At 40.8% G+C, this 18204-nt stretch overlaps 1 protein-coding gene across 1 annotated transcript; it reads right to left on the bottom strand.

The window, feature by feature from the left end:
- Positions 1-5686: 5686 nt before the first annotated feature.
- Positions 5687-15750, bottom strand: LOC147334319 (uncharacterized). The gene is made up of 6 exons (XM_086285908.1): positions 14992-15750; positions 12814-12838; positions 11585-12244; positions 9273-9442; positions 9006-9141; positions 5687-7471 (listed from the first exon to the last, which is right to left on the bottom strand). Exons 1-6 carry the CDS (start codon positions 15465-15467, stop codon positions 6728-6730), a joined length of 2211 nt encoding a protein of 736 aa, XP_086142034.1. The 5' UTR covers positions 15468-15750; the 3' UTR covers positions 5687-6727.
- Between the last annotated feature and the right edge of the window lie 2454 nt (positions 15751-18204).

Raw genomic sequence — 18204 nt, 5'->3', positions numbered from 1 at the left:
ATGATAGATTAACATAATTGGAACTACACCCAGCCCGTGTTTTGACTGAATATTACACAGCTTCACTCCATGTACACCTTACACTGAAGAACAAGCTTCGAGGGCAACCGATCTCTCCCTGAAGACAAAATGCAGTTCGAGAGCAACAGCGTCAACTTCAAGACTCAACAATGTGAACACACAGCAACACTGCCCTAAACCCTAAAGGGTTCAGCAGCATGTACCAATACCATGGATGGATGGAAGTATGCGCTCCCAATCACAAGCTGGGAGGTTTGCCAGCGACATCACTGTGTGTGAATAGACTTGAGAAGACTGTCTGAGTTTCACATTTGCCATACTGGGAGCTGAAAAGGCAAAGGAAGAGACTGAAAAGAGTGAAAGACAAAAGGCAAAGCTGAAGAAGAACGGCCCACTGGGCCCCTGACACGCCACAACTGTGAACTGCTGCAGATTCAGGAGAGAGACAGAAGCTGTGAGAAGTGGAGAGCATGGAGGAAAAATGAAGTCTGTTGTTGTTAATGTGAGAACACATGAAAATTGGGTTGGAAAACTGTGGCCGGCTGTCTTGTGGAGGTTGATAAAGAGTTCGTAGGATTGCAACAAAGGTAAAAATAAAACGCACACAAACACACATAAACAGAGAAATGTGAAGGAAAGGCAGCTTTAAGGACACGCCCTGCTGAATCTGCAGCTCCACTGCACACAGCCATTAAACCTGCCTACTAACACACACATGCAATGAAGATCAGCTTGTTATCTGTCATCAGTGTTAAAATTGTGCAAATTTCACAGACACTTGTTATCAAACGCTGAGTGTATCCACTGCTGACAAATAACCCTCTAGGGTTGCAGGACAAGAGTTTAACTTTTGTGAAGGGAAAAAAAAAAGAGATTCTGGTTTGACCAACCAGTGATCAGACAATAAATTTAGTTGTTAATATAGTAAATTGTGAGATGCTTTCTGCATTATTGGTGCAGCACAAGTAATTTACTGTATGAAGGAAATTCTCTTTTGTGATAATATTTTGAACATGCATTTCTGTTGTCCTGTCAACTTAGTGGGTTAATAGCTGATTTGCAAATTAGTTGATTGTTACTAGATCAGGGAAGGATGACAGTATTATAAAACAAGTGAATAAGATGTAACAGAGGGTAGAGTTTCCTGTTTCTGATGTATGGGTGAAGCTTGCACCCAGATACACACTCTGATTACACGAGAACAAACTTGTTTTGTGAAATACATGATGACATGTTACATGTTTTATGTTTGGGGACGAAAAAAAAGGAAAGAAAAGTTAAATGAAATGATTGGGTCTGTGAAAATGAAAAATAAGTTTAAAAAAAAAAAGCACAGACCTGGGGAAGAAATCCACATTCCTGTGATAAAACATTGATATGAAGTGTTTAGGAAGTTTTTAATGGTGAACATTTGTGTTGTGTGAACTCTGCAGCTGCTAATGAAAAACATTTTCTCTGTGTATTTAGCAGGTGAAACTAGGTCAGTTGGCCCCAGACTTTCCAGAATTGGAAATATTCGGGAGCACTTGTGGGCAACCAGTAAATATGATGTGGGGAAAATGAACAAAGGTAGTGACACTTAAGTCTGATTTCAGACCATGTAAGCATCAGTTGTTAATTAAAGCCAGAAGCAGTGACTGCAGCAAACAACCTAAACCTAACTGGCTGATTCTGCCAGTTAGAAAAAGAAAAACAACCTAAACCTAAGAGAAAGACTGTTTTTTTTTTGTTTGTTTTTATTTTTTACACTTAGACATGTCCGGGCCTAAAATCTTTTTTGTTTTTGTAACAGTGCACTTAGGGGAAAAAGTGGTATCATCCCTCTGGGTGTGATATTTTGTGTGTTGATGTTAAAAGCAGGCCTGCAAGATTGGGAGCAAAAGTGCTATAAAATACTTTAATTGAGAGCAAATATAAGGTGAGCTTCTCAAGATTACAATTGGCTTCTGAGAAAATTCACCTACATAAGATGCTGACCATATTAGATGGGAAATCCTGTGTTTAAAAGGATTGTAGCGATTCAATCCATTTCAAAAGCAAGAAGAATTGTTTTTGTTTTTGGAATGATGAAATATTGCTGTCAGTGGACATTTAAATTTGTGTGCTGTTTTCCACTATCAGCAATGATCGTTATGAATGCATGTGATTGGTATAAATGCAAATGCTGTGGCTGGACTGATGATGTGGACTAAATGTGACCGACTTGAAATTCAGAAGACGGTAACTATTCTAGGATTAGTCACTTTTAATGCCTAATCCACCCAAACAGTGAAAAAAAAGGGTGGATGTATGTGTTTTTGTTTGCTTGTTTTTGCAGAAGCAGAAGGATGACAGAGACCAGAGGAGGAGAGACTGTATGTTTACATGAGTGTGGGCAGACTAAACCCTTTAGCTGCTACTTTTCTGTTTTACTGATTTTGTGTGAAGAACACTGTTTTTACTGGCTGCTTGTTGGTTATAGTAACACTCTGTATTGTTGGAAAATGTCAAATGTTAGAAGTTGGCAGAAAGCATAGCGGCCTTGAAGAGCGTGCAGAGAAGGCCAGCCCACATCAGCAGCAGTTAAGCTATGCTCTGATGAACGGCTTTCACCCACCCACTGCTGACTTCATTAGGAAACAAAATTTTAATCAAAACACAGACGGGTCTGTTGAATGCATGAATTGGGCCCGCCATGTGCTACTCCGGAGGAGACGCCCTGATGTTGCATTGGCAATGATCTAACTAACCCTTTTCTTTAAGAAAGGAGCCTAGTTCTGATGAGTTGACTCATGGGAGTGTCGATGCGTCAAGAGGAGGAATTCCAGGTTTAACATGAAACAATGTTTTCTGTGTTTTCCATGACGATTTTTTCCACGGCTTTTTACTGTGACTTGTGGGATTAACACGTTATGGACAGGTATGTTCGGATGAGGGTTTGAAAACCTATAAGTGAAGTTCACAAAACTGAAAGGAAAAATGTGGATTGATGTTGGTTGATATATTTTCCAAATGGTTAGAAGTTTTTCCTTCTAGTAGGGAGATACAGGTGCAGTGGCCAGAGTATTGCTGGAAGAAATCATCCCAAGGGTGGAATCTCCAGAGATTGAGACTGGGTGCTGATCAGAAGTATTTAGAGACCCAGCGAGAAGTAAGAAACAGTCATGGCAGAGCTGAAAGCCCAGGCAGTAGTTGAGGTCAAAGGTCGTGCGGTTTGGGGCCCTACTAGTCATTATGAGAAGGTTCCAGAACCACAGCAATAACCATAAAGCTGCACTGGAACGAGAGGGTGAGGGGTGAAAAGAGCGCCCTCCTCCAAAAAGAGCATGCCAAGCTCCAACTCAGCGACTGCAGAGCAGACTCTGTGGCACCTAAGAGGGATCATGAATGCAGATGACACCTTATTAAACAATCAGGCAGTTGTGCCGGAAGTAGTTCCGTGTGGTTTTGTGTTAAGGGGGTCGTTGGTGTGACATTTCTAATCATCTTATAACTGATATGCATTTACATGACTGTGAACATCACAAACTCTGTTAGAGTCCTGAGCCTGAGCAGAAGTGACTGGAGTAGTTTTAGGATGCACGTTTTACAGCAACCTAACTAATAATTATTTGTGTATATTTTGTAGACTGATTTTCTAGCATGTCAGTTCCTGATGTGTAAGTGCATTAGGCCCTCACTGTCCGAGTAAACATAGTAACAACAGTTGTGAGTTCTTTTGACATGTATACTCAGCTTTGACATGTTGTTTGACACCCTAAAGTAGGATTTTGGGTTCATCACAATTCAGTGAGTGATTTTGATAGGTCTCAAACATGCTGGAAGCACCTAAAGAATGAGGTTGTTCTTCTAGAGTTAAATGTGGTTGTTTTGGTTTCCCCAATCACTGATGTGAGGACAGTAAAGATAATTGCAAATGCCTTTGAGAGGGTTTACACTGTTTAAATGGGTCTACAGTAGTAAAGAGTACAGCACAATGCATAGATAGAGAGGAAAGATCGATCTCTCTGTTGTAAATTTAGCTCAGAAGTGTTTGATATATGTTGGCTGTGTGGAAATTCATGGCTACTTCTGGGTTTTACCCCAGACTTTGGGAAGCACTAACTTTGAAGTTAGTTTATGTTTGTGGTATTCACTTAGGTACAAATATAGTCGCTGTCCTTTATGGCAAACATCTGGACAGAGCAAAGCAAATGGCACAAAGGAGTGTGTGTGATGTTTGGTGATGCATGTGTGCTTCAATTCCTAATAACACTGGGGATGAGGGTCTTTTACAGAAACCATTAATAAATTGGGAAACATGGGTTGATGGATTTAACCCGCAGAGTTGAGGGATGTCATCTCTACAGTTTTAAGAGTGTTCAGCTCCAAATTGTGCTGACTGCACCAGAGTACCAGCCACTCAACTTCCTGCCAGTATGCAGACTCATCACCATCCTGAATGAGGCCAATGACAGTGGTGTCATCTGCAAACTTTAGGAGTTTGACAGCCGAGTTCTTGGAGGTGCAGTCGTTAGTGTAGAGGGAGAACAGTAGTGGTGAGAGGACACATCCTTGAGGGGCACCAATACTGAGGGACCGAGTTTCAGAGGTGATCTCCCCCAGCCTCACTTGCTGCTTTCTATCTGTCAGGAAGCTGGTGATCCACTGACAGGTAGCTGGTGACACGCTGAGCTGGGAGCGTTTGGAGGAGAGAAGTTCAGGCACAATGGTGTTAAAAGCCGAACTAAAGTCCACAAACAGGACCCTGGCATAAGTTACCGGGCGGTCGAGGTGTTGCAGAATGTAATGCAGCTCCATGTTCACTGCATCATCCACCGACCTGTTTGCCCAGTAGGCAAACTGCAGAGGGTCCAGCTGGTGGCCTGTAATGTCCTTCAGATGGGCTAACACCAGTCGTTCGAAGGATTTCATGACCACAGACGTCAAGGCGACGGGTCTGTAGTCATTCAGTCCTGTGATGGTGGGTTTCTTGGGAATAGGGATGATGGTTGAGCGTTTGAAGCAGGAGGGAACTTCACACAGCTCCAGAGATCTGTTGAAGATGCAAGAAAAGATGGGAGCCAGCTGTTCAGCACAGGTTTTGAGGCAGGAGGGTGAGACACCATCTGGTCCGGGGGCTTTCCTGGGCTTCTGTTTCTGAAATAGTCGGCTCACATCCTCAGTGTGTATTCTGAGTTTCAGGGAGGAGGAAAGGGGGGTGAGAGGTGTGATGGAGGTTGTTGAGTCTGGATTGGAGAGGGTGGTGGTGGTCGTTGAGACTCGAATGGGGAGGGTGGTGGTGGTCGTTGAGACTGGATTGGAGAGGGTGGTGGTGGTCGTTGAGACTGGATTGGAGAGGGTGAAGGGGGGAGAGGTGGAAGATGTGTTGGGGGTCAATGTCTGAAGCGGCCATCTGCTCTGGTCGCAGCAGATGGCCGCCCCTCCCTGAGCCTGGTTCTGCCGGAGGTTTCTTCCTATTAAAAGGGAGTTTTTCCTTCCCACTGTTGCCAAAGTGCTTGCTCACAGGGGGTCATATGATTGTTGGGTTTTTCTCTGTATCTATGAAGCGCCTTGAGGCGACTTATATTGTGATTTGGCGCTATATAAATAAAATTGAATTGAATTGAATTGGGGAAGGGAGGGTGAGGCGGGGAGTCTGTCCGTCTCAAACCTGCAGTAAAACACGTACCATGGTCACGCAGTCTATTCTTGAAAATATTTTGTGCATCTTCACTTTTATTTTCGGTTCCACATGTGGCAAAAGTTTTGTGTTGCCTTAACTTACACCCTGTAAATTTAATAATCTATACTTCAAACGTGGGGATGGGGACTACTTTTTGTTTTTATTTGCTGACATAACCAACTGTTTAAAAAATAAACCTCTGACATGTTTAAACATATGAAGAATGGGATGTAGTATCCTCTAACTACTTGGTTAAAATAGTGTTAGAGAAATAAACATATTCTTATAGCAATGTGCATCACTGTAGTTATAAAACATGAACCATCTAAAATGGTCCCACCAATGTGTAGTCCTACTTAGAATAATCCTTTAATTGTCCCACAAGGGGAAATTTGGTTGTAACAGCAGCCACTTGCACAATCACTTCTGCGTTATACTCATCCTTGCCCCACTGTTTCTGCAGTGGTTAAACAGTGGCGATGTTCTACACCCGCTGCCTACAAGAGCTCCCAAAATTGAACAACTGCCAGAAAATTAGATAAAGGATTTACGTTATATGCTGCATCACAGATACACAACTACGAGGGTAAGAAAACAGAAATTAACCGACAAAAAATAACGTTGGCTAACGTCAAATTTAAACATTGCGTTACTCCTCTCTGCTTTATCACACCCAATTTGACTGGTCAGATAGTTTAATCAACATGTGTTTGGGTGATCAGAAGCAAATATACATCAAGTTAATATTGCAAACATACAACATCTAAATGTCTGTGAATGACTGAGAACCTTCACAGGTGAAGGTTCTCAGTCACCCAGGTCATTGTAGTCAAAGGAGCTTTCAAAGAAAAGCGTCTGGACTTCTTTAAGTTTCTACATTTAATGAATTTTTAAAAAACATTTTACTGTTGTGTGAAACCAATAAACTCTTATTTTAGCAAAAATATCAAAAACATTTTACACATTGAATGTTTGCAGAACTTATTTACATAGTAAGTATTTCAAGCTCCATGTCTAGCATAAGTTACTTGCACTGGTGTCTTGGGACAACTCCATCTCGTCTCACTTAATCCGTTTTTGAACTAATGCTGTGTTCTGGTAATTTGACAGCATACATGCTACTGCAAACAGTTGGTTGATATTGTAAACAGGTGACATGGTGATGATGCCATCAAAAAGTTTGTTCTGTTTGATCCTCCTAATGACTCGCTCCACATGCAGCCTGAGTCTGACTGTGGCCTGCATCTCCTTAACCTGGTTCTTCTTCTGCTTAGATACAAAAGGGGGGCGGTACACTTTGCATTTACAACAATCTGTGATCAGGAAGCCCTTATCCACCATCACTGCCATGTCTTCAGTCAACTTCTCAGCAATGCCTGATTGTTTGAATAGTTCCTTGTCACTAACCGAACCTGCGTACAGATCAGAGATGAATGTGACTGGACCATGTGGAGCTATGCCAACCAGGGCTTTCATCGTGCAGTGGGATTTGTACGAAGAGTACGTTTCACTCTGGAGAAGTGGTGAGGATGGTGTCTGACACCTCAGCTCTGTACAGTCAAGGATCACCTGGGTGTCTGAGAAACCTTTGAATTCCTTAGGGAGGTAAGCTTGCACTTCTGCACGTGTAAGCCAGATGCACTGAGCCCCCAGTGCAGTGGCAAGAAAACTTGTCCATGTTGCAATGATGCTGCTCACTGTGGACTGGTGTATGTTGAATCGATGAGCCAGGTCCCTCTCCTTCAGACCAACAGACAGGAAAACCAGGAAAAGAAAGAACTCGTCGATTGGCTGGAGCAGCTGCCTCTGAAAGGTTAAAACAAAAGGGAAAAGGTTACTCCTTAATCTATGAACTAGTAAGATCATGCTTTTCTTGGCTAAATGTTTTGTAAGATAAGACAGGATAGACCCTTATTAGTCCCACACGTGGGAAATTTGTTGAGTTACAGCAGAAAGTGGCAAAAATTCAGAAAAACAATGAGATGGGATAAGAATAATAATATAATAAGAATAAGACACTGTGTACAATAGAATAAAATGCTACGCTGTCAATGTAATTGGTTGTTGTAATGGTTATGCATATCATATCGTACATTTTTAATTTTTCTACAAAATAGTTGTTTTTATTATCTTTATATACATACTGCAAATGTGTTCATACGAGTTGGCACTCCATCTCTTGAAGGTCAAAAGCTAAGTTCAACGTGACTGTCTGGACTGATTATTGTAGGAATGATGTAGAGTGCAGAGGGTTGCTTGCAACACGCTCACACACACATGATTACAGGGATATTCTCTGGTTCAGAGGGCCAAATAATATGTCTGCAAGTAGCAGTGGGACAGAATTAAATAATCAAGAAATAATCAAAACTAGGCGGGGAGGTGTTTTTCTTTTCTCTCTTACAGAGGAGAGAGCAGATACCAGAGGAGGTCACAAATGTACAAGGAAGATTCGCAGGGAGACAGCAGGACTGCCATCTCTGTGTGAGAGCACGATAGCCATGACAATCTTTGTTATTGTCTCACTATATAAAGTTGTGGAGGGTTATCCTTTTTGTGAACCAGATGCTTGATCTCACATAGAGGTCCACAGCGCTGTGTAAACTTGTAATTTGAATTGCTAACACAAATTAAATCTTTTTAAATGACAGAACGTTCTCCTGAAATTCCTTCTGAACACACACAACAGTACCATGGAGTATGGAGCCCCGCAAGGAACATAGGGGGGGAAAAAAATTAAGATTAACTTTTGCAAGATCTCACAAAAGTAACTCGGGATCTCTCAAAAGTAGGTAGCATTTGAAGGCCAAGTTGGCGTATCCTTCGTGACCCAACCTATCCGAGAACTCATACCAGCCAATCCGTTTCCAACAATTGCAGCAGCTACTTAGTTTTAATATGACTCTTTCTGGGTCACAAAATAAACTTTTAAGATATTTTCAGACGTGAATGTAGCTGTGTAAACTTCAAATATCTGCTCAGTTTATCAAGACATCACATATTTGCAAAAGTGGTAATTTTTTTGTTTTTGAAGATGTCTGTTACCCACCAGCTGAAAGCTAACAGCAGGTCGAGGCCCACTACAGCCGGGGGGAACACCGCACTCCAGGCACATAGTGCCTCGACCTCCCGGAGGATGCAGCCAAAACATTTGCCAGATCTCGCAAAAGTTCATCTTTATTTTTTTTCTCCCATGTCATGAACACAACAGAACGATGGGGAAAACAGGTGCTGTAGTACACAGATGTAAGTATGCAAAGGATGCTGAGCCGTTTAGGATCTACATAAACACAATGACATCGCACCTCTAGTTCCAACTACCAACAAAGCCATAGCCTACCGTTTGTGTGCGTGCAGGTGTCAACACTTCTTCGTCCATGTTGGCAGCTGACTTGGCTCTTGAAGCCCGGATCATTTTATAGATGCAAGGCTCAATCAAAACCCAGAATGCCATCAAATGATTATAGCTTGGAAATCTATTCACAAGAGAGACAAACATCGTGTCAATCATTAATTAACATCACTCATGAAACATACAGTCAGCAGATAAAAAGTAAATATCTATGTTGTTTTCATGAAGACTGGAAACACTTGAACTTCGATGTACCTGGTATAGAATTGGATGTCAGTGTCAGAGCCAGCAAACCGCTGTAACCCAAACTTTTGCTGGACACGTAACGCCTGTATTTCCTTCCTCAGACTCTCCACGTCTTTGGACAGGTCTTCTGCTGATGGCTCAGGGACTGAGCAGTAGTCATGATCTCTTGTAACACTGTGCTGTTGAGAGATATTTTCAGGCAAGAATGTAGCTATATGAACTTCAAATAGCTGCTTGATTTATCAAGACGTCACATATTTGCAAAAGTACTCTGATGTTTTCTGAGACATCTGTTACCCACCAGCAATAGCTGACCGGGAGGTCAAGGATCACTACAGCTGGTGAGATGAGTGAAATCCCAGCATATCATTTTTAAACCGCCCGTGGTCTTTTGCTACTCAGGTTAAACATGATATTTAAGTCTCTTAGGTAACTTCTAAATTTTAATGTTGGGTTTAATTTAGTGTTTTATTTGTTCCTGAGTCAGTTTGGCTGAGATTAAAGTTCAGCTTCATAACTGGACGGTTTTATTTAACACTGAAATCTTACTTAGAGAGCGGTGATTGTATTTTGAACTACACCCGTCATATCCCCTGATGTAAAATGTTCTGTTTTTATTTAAACAGCTGACTCTGAATTAAATACACTAAAAACTCAAGAGGAATCATTTTCACTGGGAGCAAAAGCAGCATGCTAATGCATGGAGATCCTGACTGCTCCAGTCAGCAGATTATATTTTAAATACTTGATTATATTTTGATTATATTATAAATACTTATATTTATAGGCTTACTACAGAGGAGCTGTCTGTTATATTAATGGCCGTCGCATTCTGGCGGATGGTTGAAAAGTGTTCACTCTTACTTGTTCTCTGAACTCTACATAAAGAGGGACGTTTGACAGTTTTGAATGTGATGGGAGGTGCCAGCACCGCTGTTCTTTCACCTTTTTCTAAACAGGAAAGTAAACTAACTTTTTCTTTTTTCTATTCAAGTTTGATATTCTTAATATTTTGAACTCTATTTTTGTTTATTTTTAATGCTACGCACATGTTTATCCTTTGTGTCGTTGAATGTTAAAGGTCTCAGGGATAACGTTAAAAGAAAAGCAATGTTTATGTTTATCAAAGGGCTAAAAGCTAATTGCACCTTACTACAAGAAACTCATTCAAGTGACGCTGATGCCACCTTCTGGTCAAATGAGTGGGGTGAAAAATCCTCTTCGGCCACTGATCCAACCACTCTGCTGGAGTAGCTCTCTGTTTCTACCAATGTCCAGGGAAGGTCGTGACTTTTCAGGCTGATGATTCAGGACACTGGCTGGTAGTTTTATTGAATATTGATGGTTCATTTGTGATTCTAGTAAATGTTTATGTCTAGATCTGTGGTTGGGCTCGATATGTTATAGATATGTTTTACATGTTTCTATCTCAGCAGCCCCGTTGACAGATCACAGTATTATTATTCTTAAACACCAATTTAAAGGAAAGGCATGCAATAATAAATTTTTAAGGACAATTTTCCCTTCGCAACTAAAAAGAAAAAAAATGGTTAGAGACTATTATTTGAAGTTTTTGACTAAATATCTTTCTTTTTCAAGTCCACCTAAAGCAAAAGAAAATCACTTTAAAATTATAAATGCCATATATCTGTCCAATGACTATCTTCACAAGAAATTAAATATAGATACGAACGCATGCACTTTCTGTAATACTGATATTGAAACTACTGCATCTTTTTTTTATTCATGTGAAAGTTCCAGATCTTTTTGGGATGATTTTCTGTACTGGTTAACCTCTAAAAACATTGACTGCCCTTCTCTAACCTGACAAGTAATTAGATTTGGATTACAAACCGAAAAAAAACCCCAAAACTTATTTATAGTAGCAAAATTTTTCATTCACAAATGTCGCTTCATGAAAATTACTCCGATTTTTGTTGGCTTTAAAAATGAAGTCCTGCTGTGGAAGGCTTCATTAGACAAGTGTAACTTAAAGCTCACACCTTACTTGAATTTTTGATGCAGCTTTTCAATTGATGTAGCTAGATTTCTATGTGCCTACTTTTGTATGATAGGTCACCTTACTGTACTTTTATGCTGCTTTATGGTATTTCTGTCCTATAATATTCTTTAAATGTTCTTTGTTTGACGACTGCTTTGTTCTTAACCACTTATAACTGTATATAACTTTTTGTTGACATGTAAAATAAGCGCTGTATTGTAATTTTTTGACAATAAAGGGAAAAATTGTACTGCTACATCGGACTTATCTCAGTCTGGGTTGATGCATCAGTTTCACTTGAAGAACACTGAACACTCACGGATACTTTAGTAGCTTCAGCTGCTTCATTGCTTGTCTTCTCCATAACTGACACGGTGTCTGATTGGTCACCATCATCCACGAACATGTTGGCTACTGTAGAAGCGGGTTGTTGTTTACAACCATCCCGGAAACTGTTTAGCATCTCTGGTCTTAGGCGTTTCTTAGCGCGGTTTTCACTCGCTTTTCCCAGACCCGTGGTCTCCTCATAGCGAAAAATTGTCGGGACTGCATTTGATTTTAGTCTTCGCTTATAACCAGAAGCACCTGTGAGCTCTTTTATCAACCGTGGTCGACTAAATGCCTCAAACGCATCAGGGCTAAAGTGGCTAGAGCACAGCCGCGGGTCTTTGGGGAGTTGTACTCGACCGCAAACATCTTCCCATTGCTTTCTTCTTGTTTGGTCATGAGGAAAGCTGTGCAGACTTACATCTGTTCCTTTGTTGAGCTTCGACTGGAAATTACAACCGAAAGCTACACAATGCGGCATAGTAGTTCCTCTCCTGCAACAACAGGTTAGCTGAACGAAAGCGCCTGCCCACAACCAATATACATCATCGTCCCAGAATGCATTGCGTGAACAAAAACATGGCCGCTCCCAAGGCTTCAAAATAGTTTTAAACAACAAAGATTTAATGGATAACGAAAACATTTTAGTTATTTTCAACAATGTTTATGTAGTGGAGATAATTTGTAACATATTTAGAGTAACTTGACATAATAGTCGGGATTCCTTTTAAGAACAAAGAAGGAAAAACTGTGAAAGAAATCCTGTTTCTGACCAGAGCTTTCCTCCTGACGCTCAGACGACCACATTTTATTCATACCTGATTTCACTTCAAGCTTCTCTTTCTTTTGATTTATGTAACACAGTACACACAGAGGCCAGCCAAGTGAAATTAACAGTGTGTTGTGACCACATGGGGTAATTGGGATTATTATTATTTTTTGTATTATGTTTAGTTGTTGTCCCTGTGGTTTTCCCTTTAGTTTTTAAAATGGTTTTCTCAGTGTCTCTATAGGCTCGGCTGTCTCTCATTTGGGGAGTTTGTTGAGTTATGATATGATTTTGCTAAGCATTATTTTTGAAGGAGTTCTGTTCAGCTGACCTCTTTTATGGGTCCACTTATTTCTTAAAATAGCTTATTTTTCGGTGATTGTGTATATTGACATTATTTTTGTCATTTTGGGGGTATTGCAAAAGCCACATTTTATAAATTACACCCGTACCTGTGCACCCTTGGCTTCAGGGTCCCTGAAAAGTAAGAAAAAAAAGTAAGAAAAAACAAAACAAAATCCCATGTCACATTAATCTTTTGTTCTTTTTGTGACTGGACATTCAAAGGTGTCTCACATAACAAGAAAAATAACAATGATAAAACTTTCAGATACTTCACCTTGTTTTCTTAACAAGTTGAATGTTTTAAGTCATGTTAATTTATAAATTTGTTAGTTTCAACAAATCTCTAATATTAACCTCACTTTAACCTTTAACGGCTCTAATAGACTGTGTGTGCGCCTTGGCATTTGCTACTTCCAGTGGGGAAACTCCCGTAGAGCACTTCGTTTCCGGTGTGATATTCGTGCCTTGTTTATGGTCAAACTTTCCAAAACAAGTTAACCCAATGGATGAATCATGCGGCGATTTACATATCTCGGCCCCCTAGACACAGTCTGTTTGACCTGCTCCCCTCAGGCAGGAGGCTCCGGTCCATTCGCACCAGAACCTCTCGCCATAACAACAGTTTCTTCCCCTCTGCTGTTGGACACATGAACAATAACCTTATGACTGTTCCCACCCCTAACACATGACCCTACGCTGTGTTGACTGCATCATTCCATGTTTGGCACTGATCACCACCTGCACTCATGTGTATATATCATGTATATATCATGTATATATCATGTATATATCTATCTACGTAGCACTTTTAATTCTTATTCTTACTTTTATTTTTTTCATGTCTATTTAAGCGCAATTTATGACAGTATGTTTGCACTGAAGCACCGCAGCAATTTCCTAATGTTGTAAACCTGCTCAACATTTGGCAATAAAACCCTTTCTGATTCTGATTTACATATCTCGAGATGTCTTGGGCATTTACCATTTATATATCTGTAGATGATGTTCATCGACTTGAACTCGATTATTCTACACCAAGAGCAGAACAATTAAAACTATATATTGGATTTGTGAAATGTTTAAATAAAGGTTCATTTAATACATTTTCATGCATCTGGACCACAGTAGAACAGATCTCATACTACGGTCCAATTTTGCTTTATTAGCCGTTCTTGCAACTTTAAACTTTGTGGGGGTTTTTTCAGTTGTTCTCACTTCCAGCTACTTTACATCTGACCTGCATCCTGTGTAGATACCTTCATAGAGAAGACATTAAGTTAAACTCCTCTGAGATATTAAATTACACATTGTGCGACAGTAGGGGGCCCTGCATTGTTTAGCGTTTTTTTGTTTTTGTTTTTTTTGCATTAATGCAATTAATTAAATCTATGAATGAGATCCTTGGAAATTGGTCATAAAACTTGTGCAGAAAGCAAAGAAACACAAGATTAATCCAGGTTAAAAAAAGCAGTACAGAGAGGGGGGAAAGCAGTGGCCAGGATTATAAGAGAATATGCATTTGCTGTTTTGGTCAGTATTTTAATATATAGTCAAAGTTAGCAGCCCTTTTGCTTTATATTATCTGCTCTTGATGGATTTAAGCTGTATTCCCTGGACCAGAGATCTGAGGTGACTTCAATCAACAGCTGACGGTTTGTGTTATTGTTGATAGTTAATATCGTCAACTAATAGGGTTCATTTGCTTCAATAAAGTGTATTTCATGTAATCAAATGCTTTTCGTCTGCTTTAAGGTGATCAGAATTTGACATTTGAGATGCTGTATCATTTAAAGCAAGTTCAAAGAAAGTGCTGAAACCTGTCTTTATTGAAGTTTCACAAATCACAGAAAGTTTTCATAAAATCGTTGTTTTGTTGTGCTTTTGTTCTTCTGTTAGTGTGGAATAATCAAGTACAGGTTTGAAATGTCAGGGTTGTGTAGTTTTTGCTCTGCAGCAGATCAAACATGCTTTATCCATTTCCCTAATCGGAAGTTACAAAGGCAAACCAACTTCAGCCTCGTATTAAAATGCACATTTGTGTGGTAATGTTATAAAGCTGTTGTGAAATCTGTTTATGTTGTCCTAGTAAGGCTACCATGAGGGCAGCCACTAGAGGTCGCTAGAAGACCGGTGTGTATATGTGTTTTCCAGAAATTGATGTAGCCACGTACACTGCTGCTACAATTCAATTAAAAAGCGGTTCGTGCTTGAGAACCCTGCGTCTTATTGCCTCCGAACATGACAAAAGCCATGGGTCACTAGTTGAAAACTTGAGGATTTCTTACCTTGTATAGTCCCGACTGTCATCAGCTGATGTAGCAAATCGCTGCAGTCCCTGAGTCGACTGATAAGACCCGAGCTGCAGCCTGAGCTCGTCGAGCTCGTCTGATATGGTTTCATATTTAACGCGATGCTCCAAAACTCCAGGTCGCTCTGTCTTTTTCGAAAAGTTATTCCAGTGGAATAACAACGGGACAACTTTGGGCTGAAGACAGCGCTTCCCAGAGGAAGACACGAAGATGTCTCCAGTCTCGAAATGCCGACTACACACTCTAGAGCTGGTGGTAACAGTGAAGCCGTGCCTTCTGATTTTCATTAGCCATTGTGCGCGCAATTCAGGATCCTTGGGAAAGCAGTGGAAACTTAACATCTTGTTAAACCTCCCCCCAGCGGTGCACAGCGGGACACAGCAGTGGTGGGTGTTCCCGCCTTCTGCTCTTTGTAGCTTAACGCGATCTTTCCGTTTTCGTATTTTGGACATGATTTTGGTGTCTATCTTCTTCGCAGTAGCGGCAGATCGCAATATAAAGCTGCCGGAAATGTACAACTCTACATCCGGTCTTAAAACAGGAAGTTAGCGTTTTCTCGTTCACAGGGTCATTTCCTTTCCTCACCGATCTCCCTGCACCGAGCAGCAACAGGAAAAAACAAACCCTGCACAGTCCTACAAAGCTAGCTTTAGTTCTTCGTTGTATTTCAGGTTTACTGGAGGCATTTTAATCGACCAAAGCGAGCGCGTGGAACACCTGGGTCCCTCCACGGACGGCGGGAGATTAATGGAGAGGTAAGTTTACACTGTTTGTCGAGATCAGCGCGGAAGCTTCCAAGAAAACATGAATCCGTGACATCTGGTTAAAAAACGGAATTGTAGACTGGCCGATGGTTTCCACACAGCCTACAGCAGATGTACTGCTCTAAAGAAAACAATCTCCCTTTGGTTGTGGTCACTAAATGACTAAATGGCCAAAGGCAAACAGGCGACCACGCGTCGTGTTCTCCACATACACAGAATGTTATTATGAGCCTCTTTTCTTTTTCTTCACACCCAGCCACAAATCTTCCTGTCACCTGGAGATCTTTTCATAAAAGCTCTTGAGGTTTCAGAGCTGAGACGTGAAGCTGTTGTTCCTGTTCTGATAAGAACAGGTGGGTGTGTTCTGCCAGTCAGTTTGAGGTGGAAGGAGGGGGATCATCCTCCCTACCCTTTTTACGTGAGTACCTAGAGAGCTGGTGGCTTAAATGACTTGGATGTTAACAGAGAGCGTCTGTCCTGATAGCCGGTGTCTTTGGACCTTGGATTTATATTTTCATTGTGCCATCTACACATAGACAGCCCGACTATGATGCAGTTGTGTTGTAGTACAGTCCTCTACATGCTGCTGCTGGTCTGTGTTCTGGTCAATGCCCATGAAGGTAAGCTGTGTAGCTGCATGCTTGTTGTAATGTATGGAGTAGTTTGGATGCATTTCTCTAAGGGATGGTCATGTGTCATATGTGCTTACATTTGAGTGATATGGGAACAAATTCCAGATTAATATCCATTAAAAATTTAATTGACTTCTAGACCAGGCATAAAGAAAATATGAGCCCTCAGTGAGAATTTCAGGCAAGAAAAAAATAAATGAATGAAGTTCAAGTTTCCTTAAATGGGACTGTGCTGTTTATCAAAACTTCTGTCAGCTTATTATTATTAAGTAGTTAAAAACATTGGCACAATTTCTGGAGATTCTGGCTATGAAACAAAAAGAACAGTGCTGATGTGAACTCAAGGAAACTTCCCCCCTGTTTAACAGCTCTGCTGCAAATACAGCAGCCACACAGAACTTAGGGGGGTATGACTGTTCAACAGGAAGGGACACGAACACAAAACTGTAGCCTGACAAATTTGACCACAGAGCAAAAAAAACCCCAAAACACTGTCTCACAACACAATCACTGTTGAGAATTTTTTTCACTGTACTGTGATAATAATCTGTGAATCTGGAATTTTAAATATTATAAATATATATTTACACCATGTGTGTTCAAGTTTTGACACACTCAGAGTGAAACAGATCACCTGTTAGCTCATCCTGCACATGCACTCTTACAACCTGTTGAAGACAAACTTTATTGATAAAGTTTATTGATCAACTCTGGTCTGTTTCTATTTTCATACTGATCCTTTTAAATAATGTCTACATTTTTGTGTTCTGGTTCAAATGCATGTAAGCTTTTGTGACCTGTAACTTACTAATAAAGATAAAAGATGTTTGTTTGTTTGTTTGTTTATTTGTTTGTTTGTTTAAGTGAGACAAAACAATTCTGCATCAACATCTTTTCTTGAGCAGACACCCGTGTTTATGGTGATGAATGGAGTACAGGACTGAACAAGACGTGTGTATTGAGTTGACAAGTGGCATCTAGGGAAAGAGTCACCTTTGTAATTTATGTCACAAAACCTCACTGTGTTAAATTTCAGCATGCTGTGTGAGCTGTACTGCCTGTGGCTCCGCAGGTGGTTTCTGCTCCAGAAGTGAGCGATGCTGTTGATGTCGTTAACTTCTCATTTTGTTTCCTCTTTTTCAGACATAAACACCACAGCTGGACAGAATGTTATTCTGCCATGTCGAGCTCCAAACTACAACATCATAGTTGCAGATTGGAGCAGAGCTGACCTGGGATCAGAATATGTCCTGCGGTTGTGAGGACGGTTGGATGTGCTGCCATATTCTCTGAAACACCTGTGGAGACGGCTTATGGTTGAGAAATGAACATTCAATACACGGGCGACAGATCTGGTTGACATTCCTGCTGTCAGCATGCCAGTTGCACGCTCCCTCATTGCTTGTGGCATCTGTGGCATTTTGCTGTGAGACAAAACTGCACATTCCAGGGTGGCCTTTTGTTGTGGGCAGTCTGAGGTACACCTGTGCACTACTCATGATGTCAGATCAGCATCCTGATGTGGCACACCTGTGAGGTGGGATGGATTATCTCAATATAGCAGATGTGCCCACTACCACACATTTGGACTGATTTGTGACCACTGTTTGGGAGGGATGGTTATATTGTGTATCTGGAATGAATTTTAGGTCTCTACGTCCATCCCATGGGGAATGGGAGCAGTAACAAAGGTTTTGCGTTTATATTTTTGTTGGGTGTATGATCCACAACAAAGCGATTCATTATTGCTACATAAGGGGCTCTCATACAGGACATCAGTTTCAGTCACGTGT

Source organism: Aulonocara sp. 'chitande type north' Nkhata Bay, linkage group LG3 (genome assembly GCF_057382095.1).
Source record: "Aulonocara sp. 'chitande type north' Nkhata Bay isolate Kocher_YH1m ecotype deep benthic linkage group LG3, A_spYH_male_GT1.1, whole genome shotgun sequence".
Classification (NCBI taxonomy): domain Eukaryota; kingdom Metazoa; phylum Chordata; class Actinopteri; order Cichliformes; family Cichlidae; genus Aulonocara; species Aulonocara sp. 'chitande type north' Nkhata Bay.
This window is presented reverse-complemented; position numbering and strand designations above follow the sequence as displayed.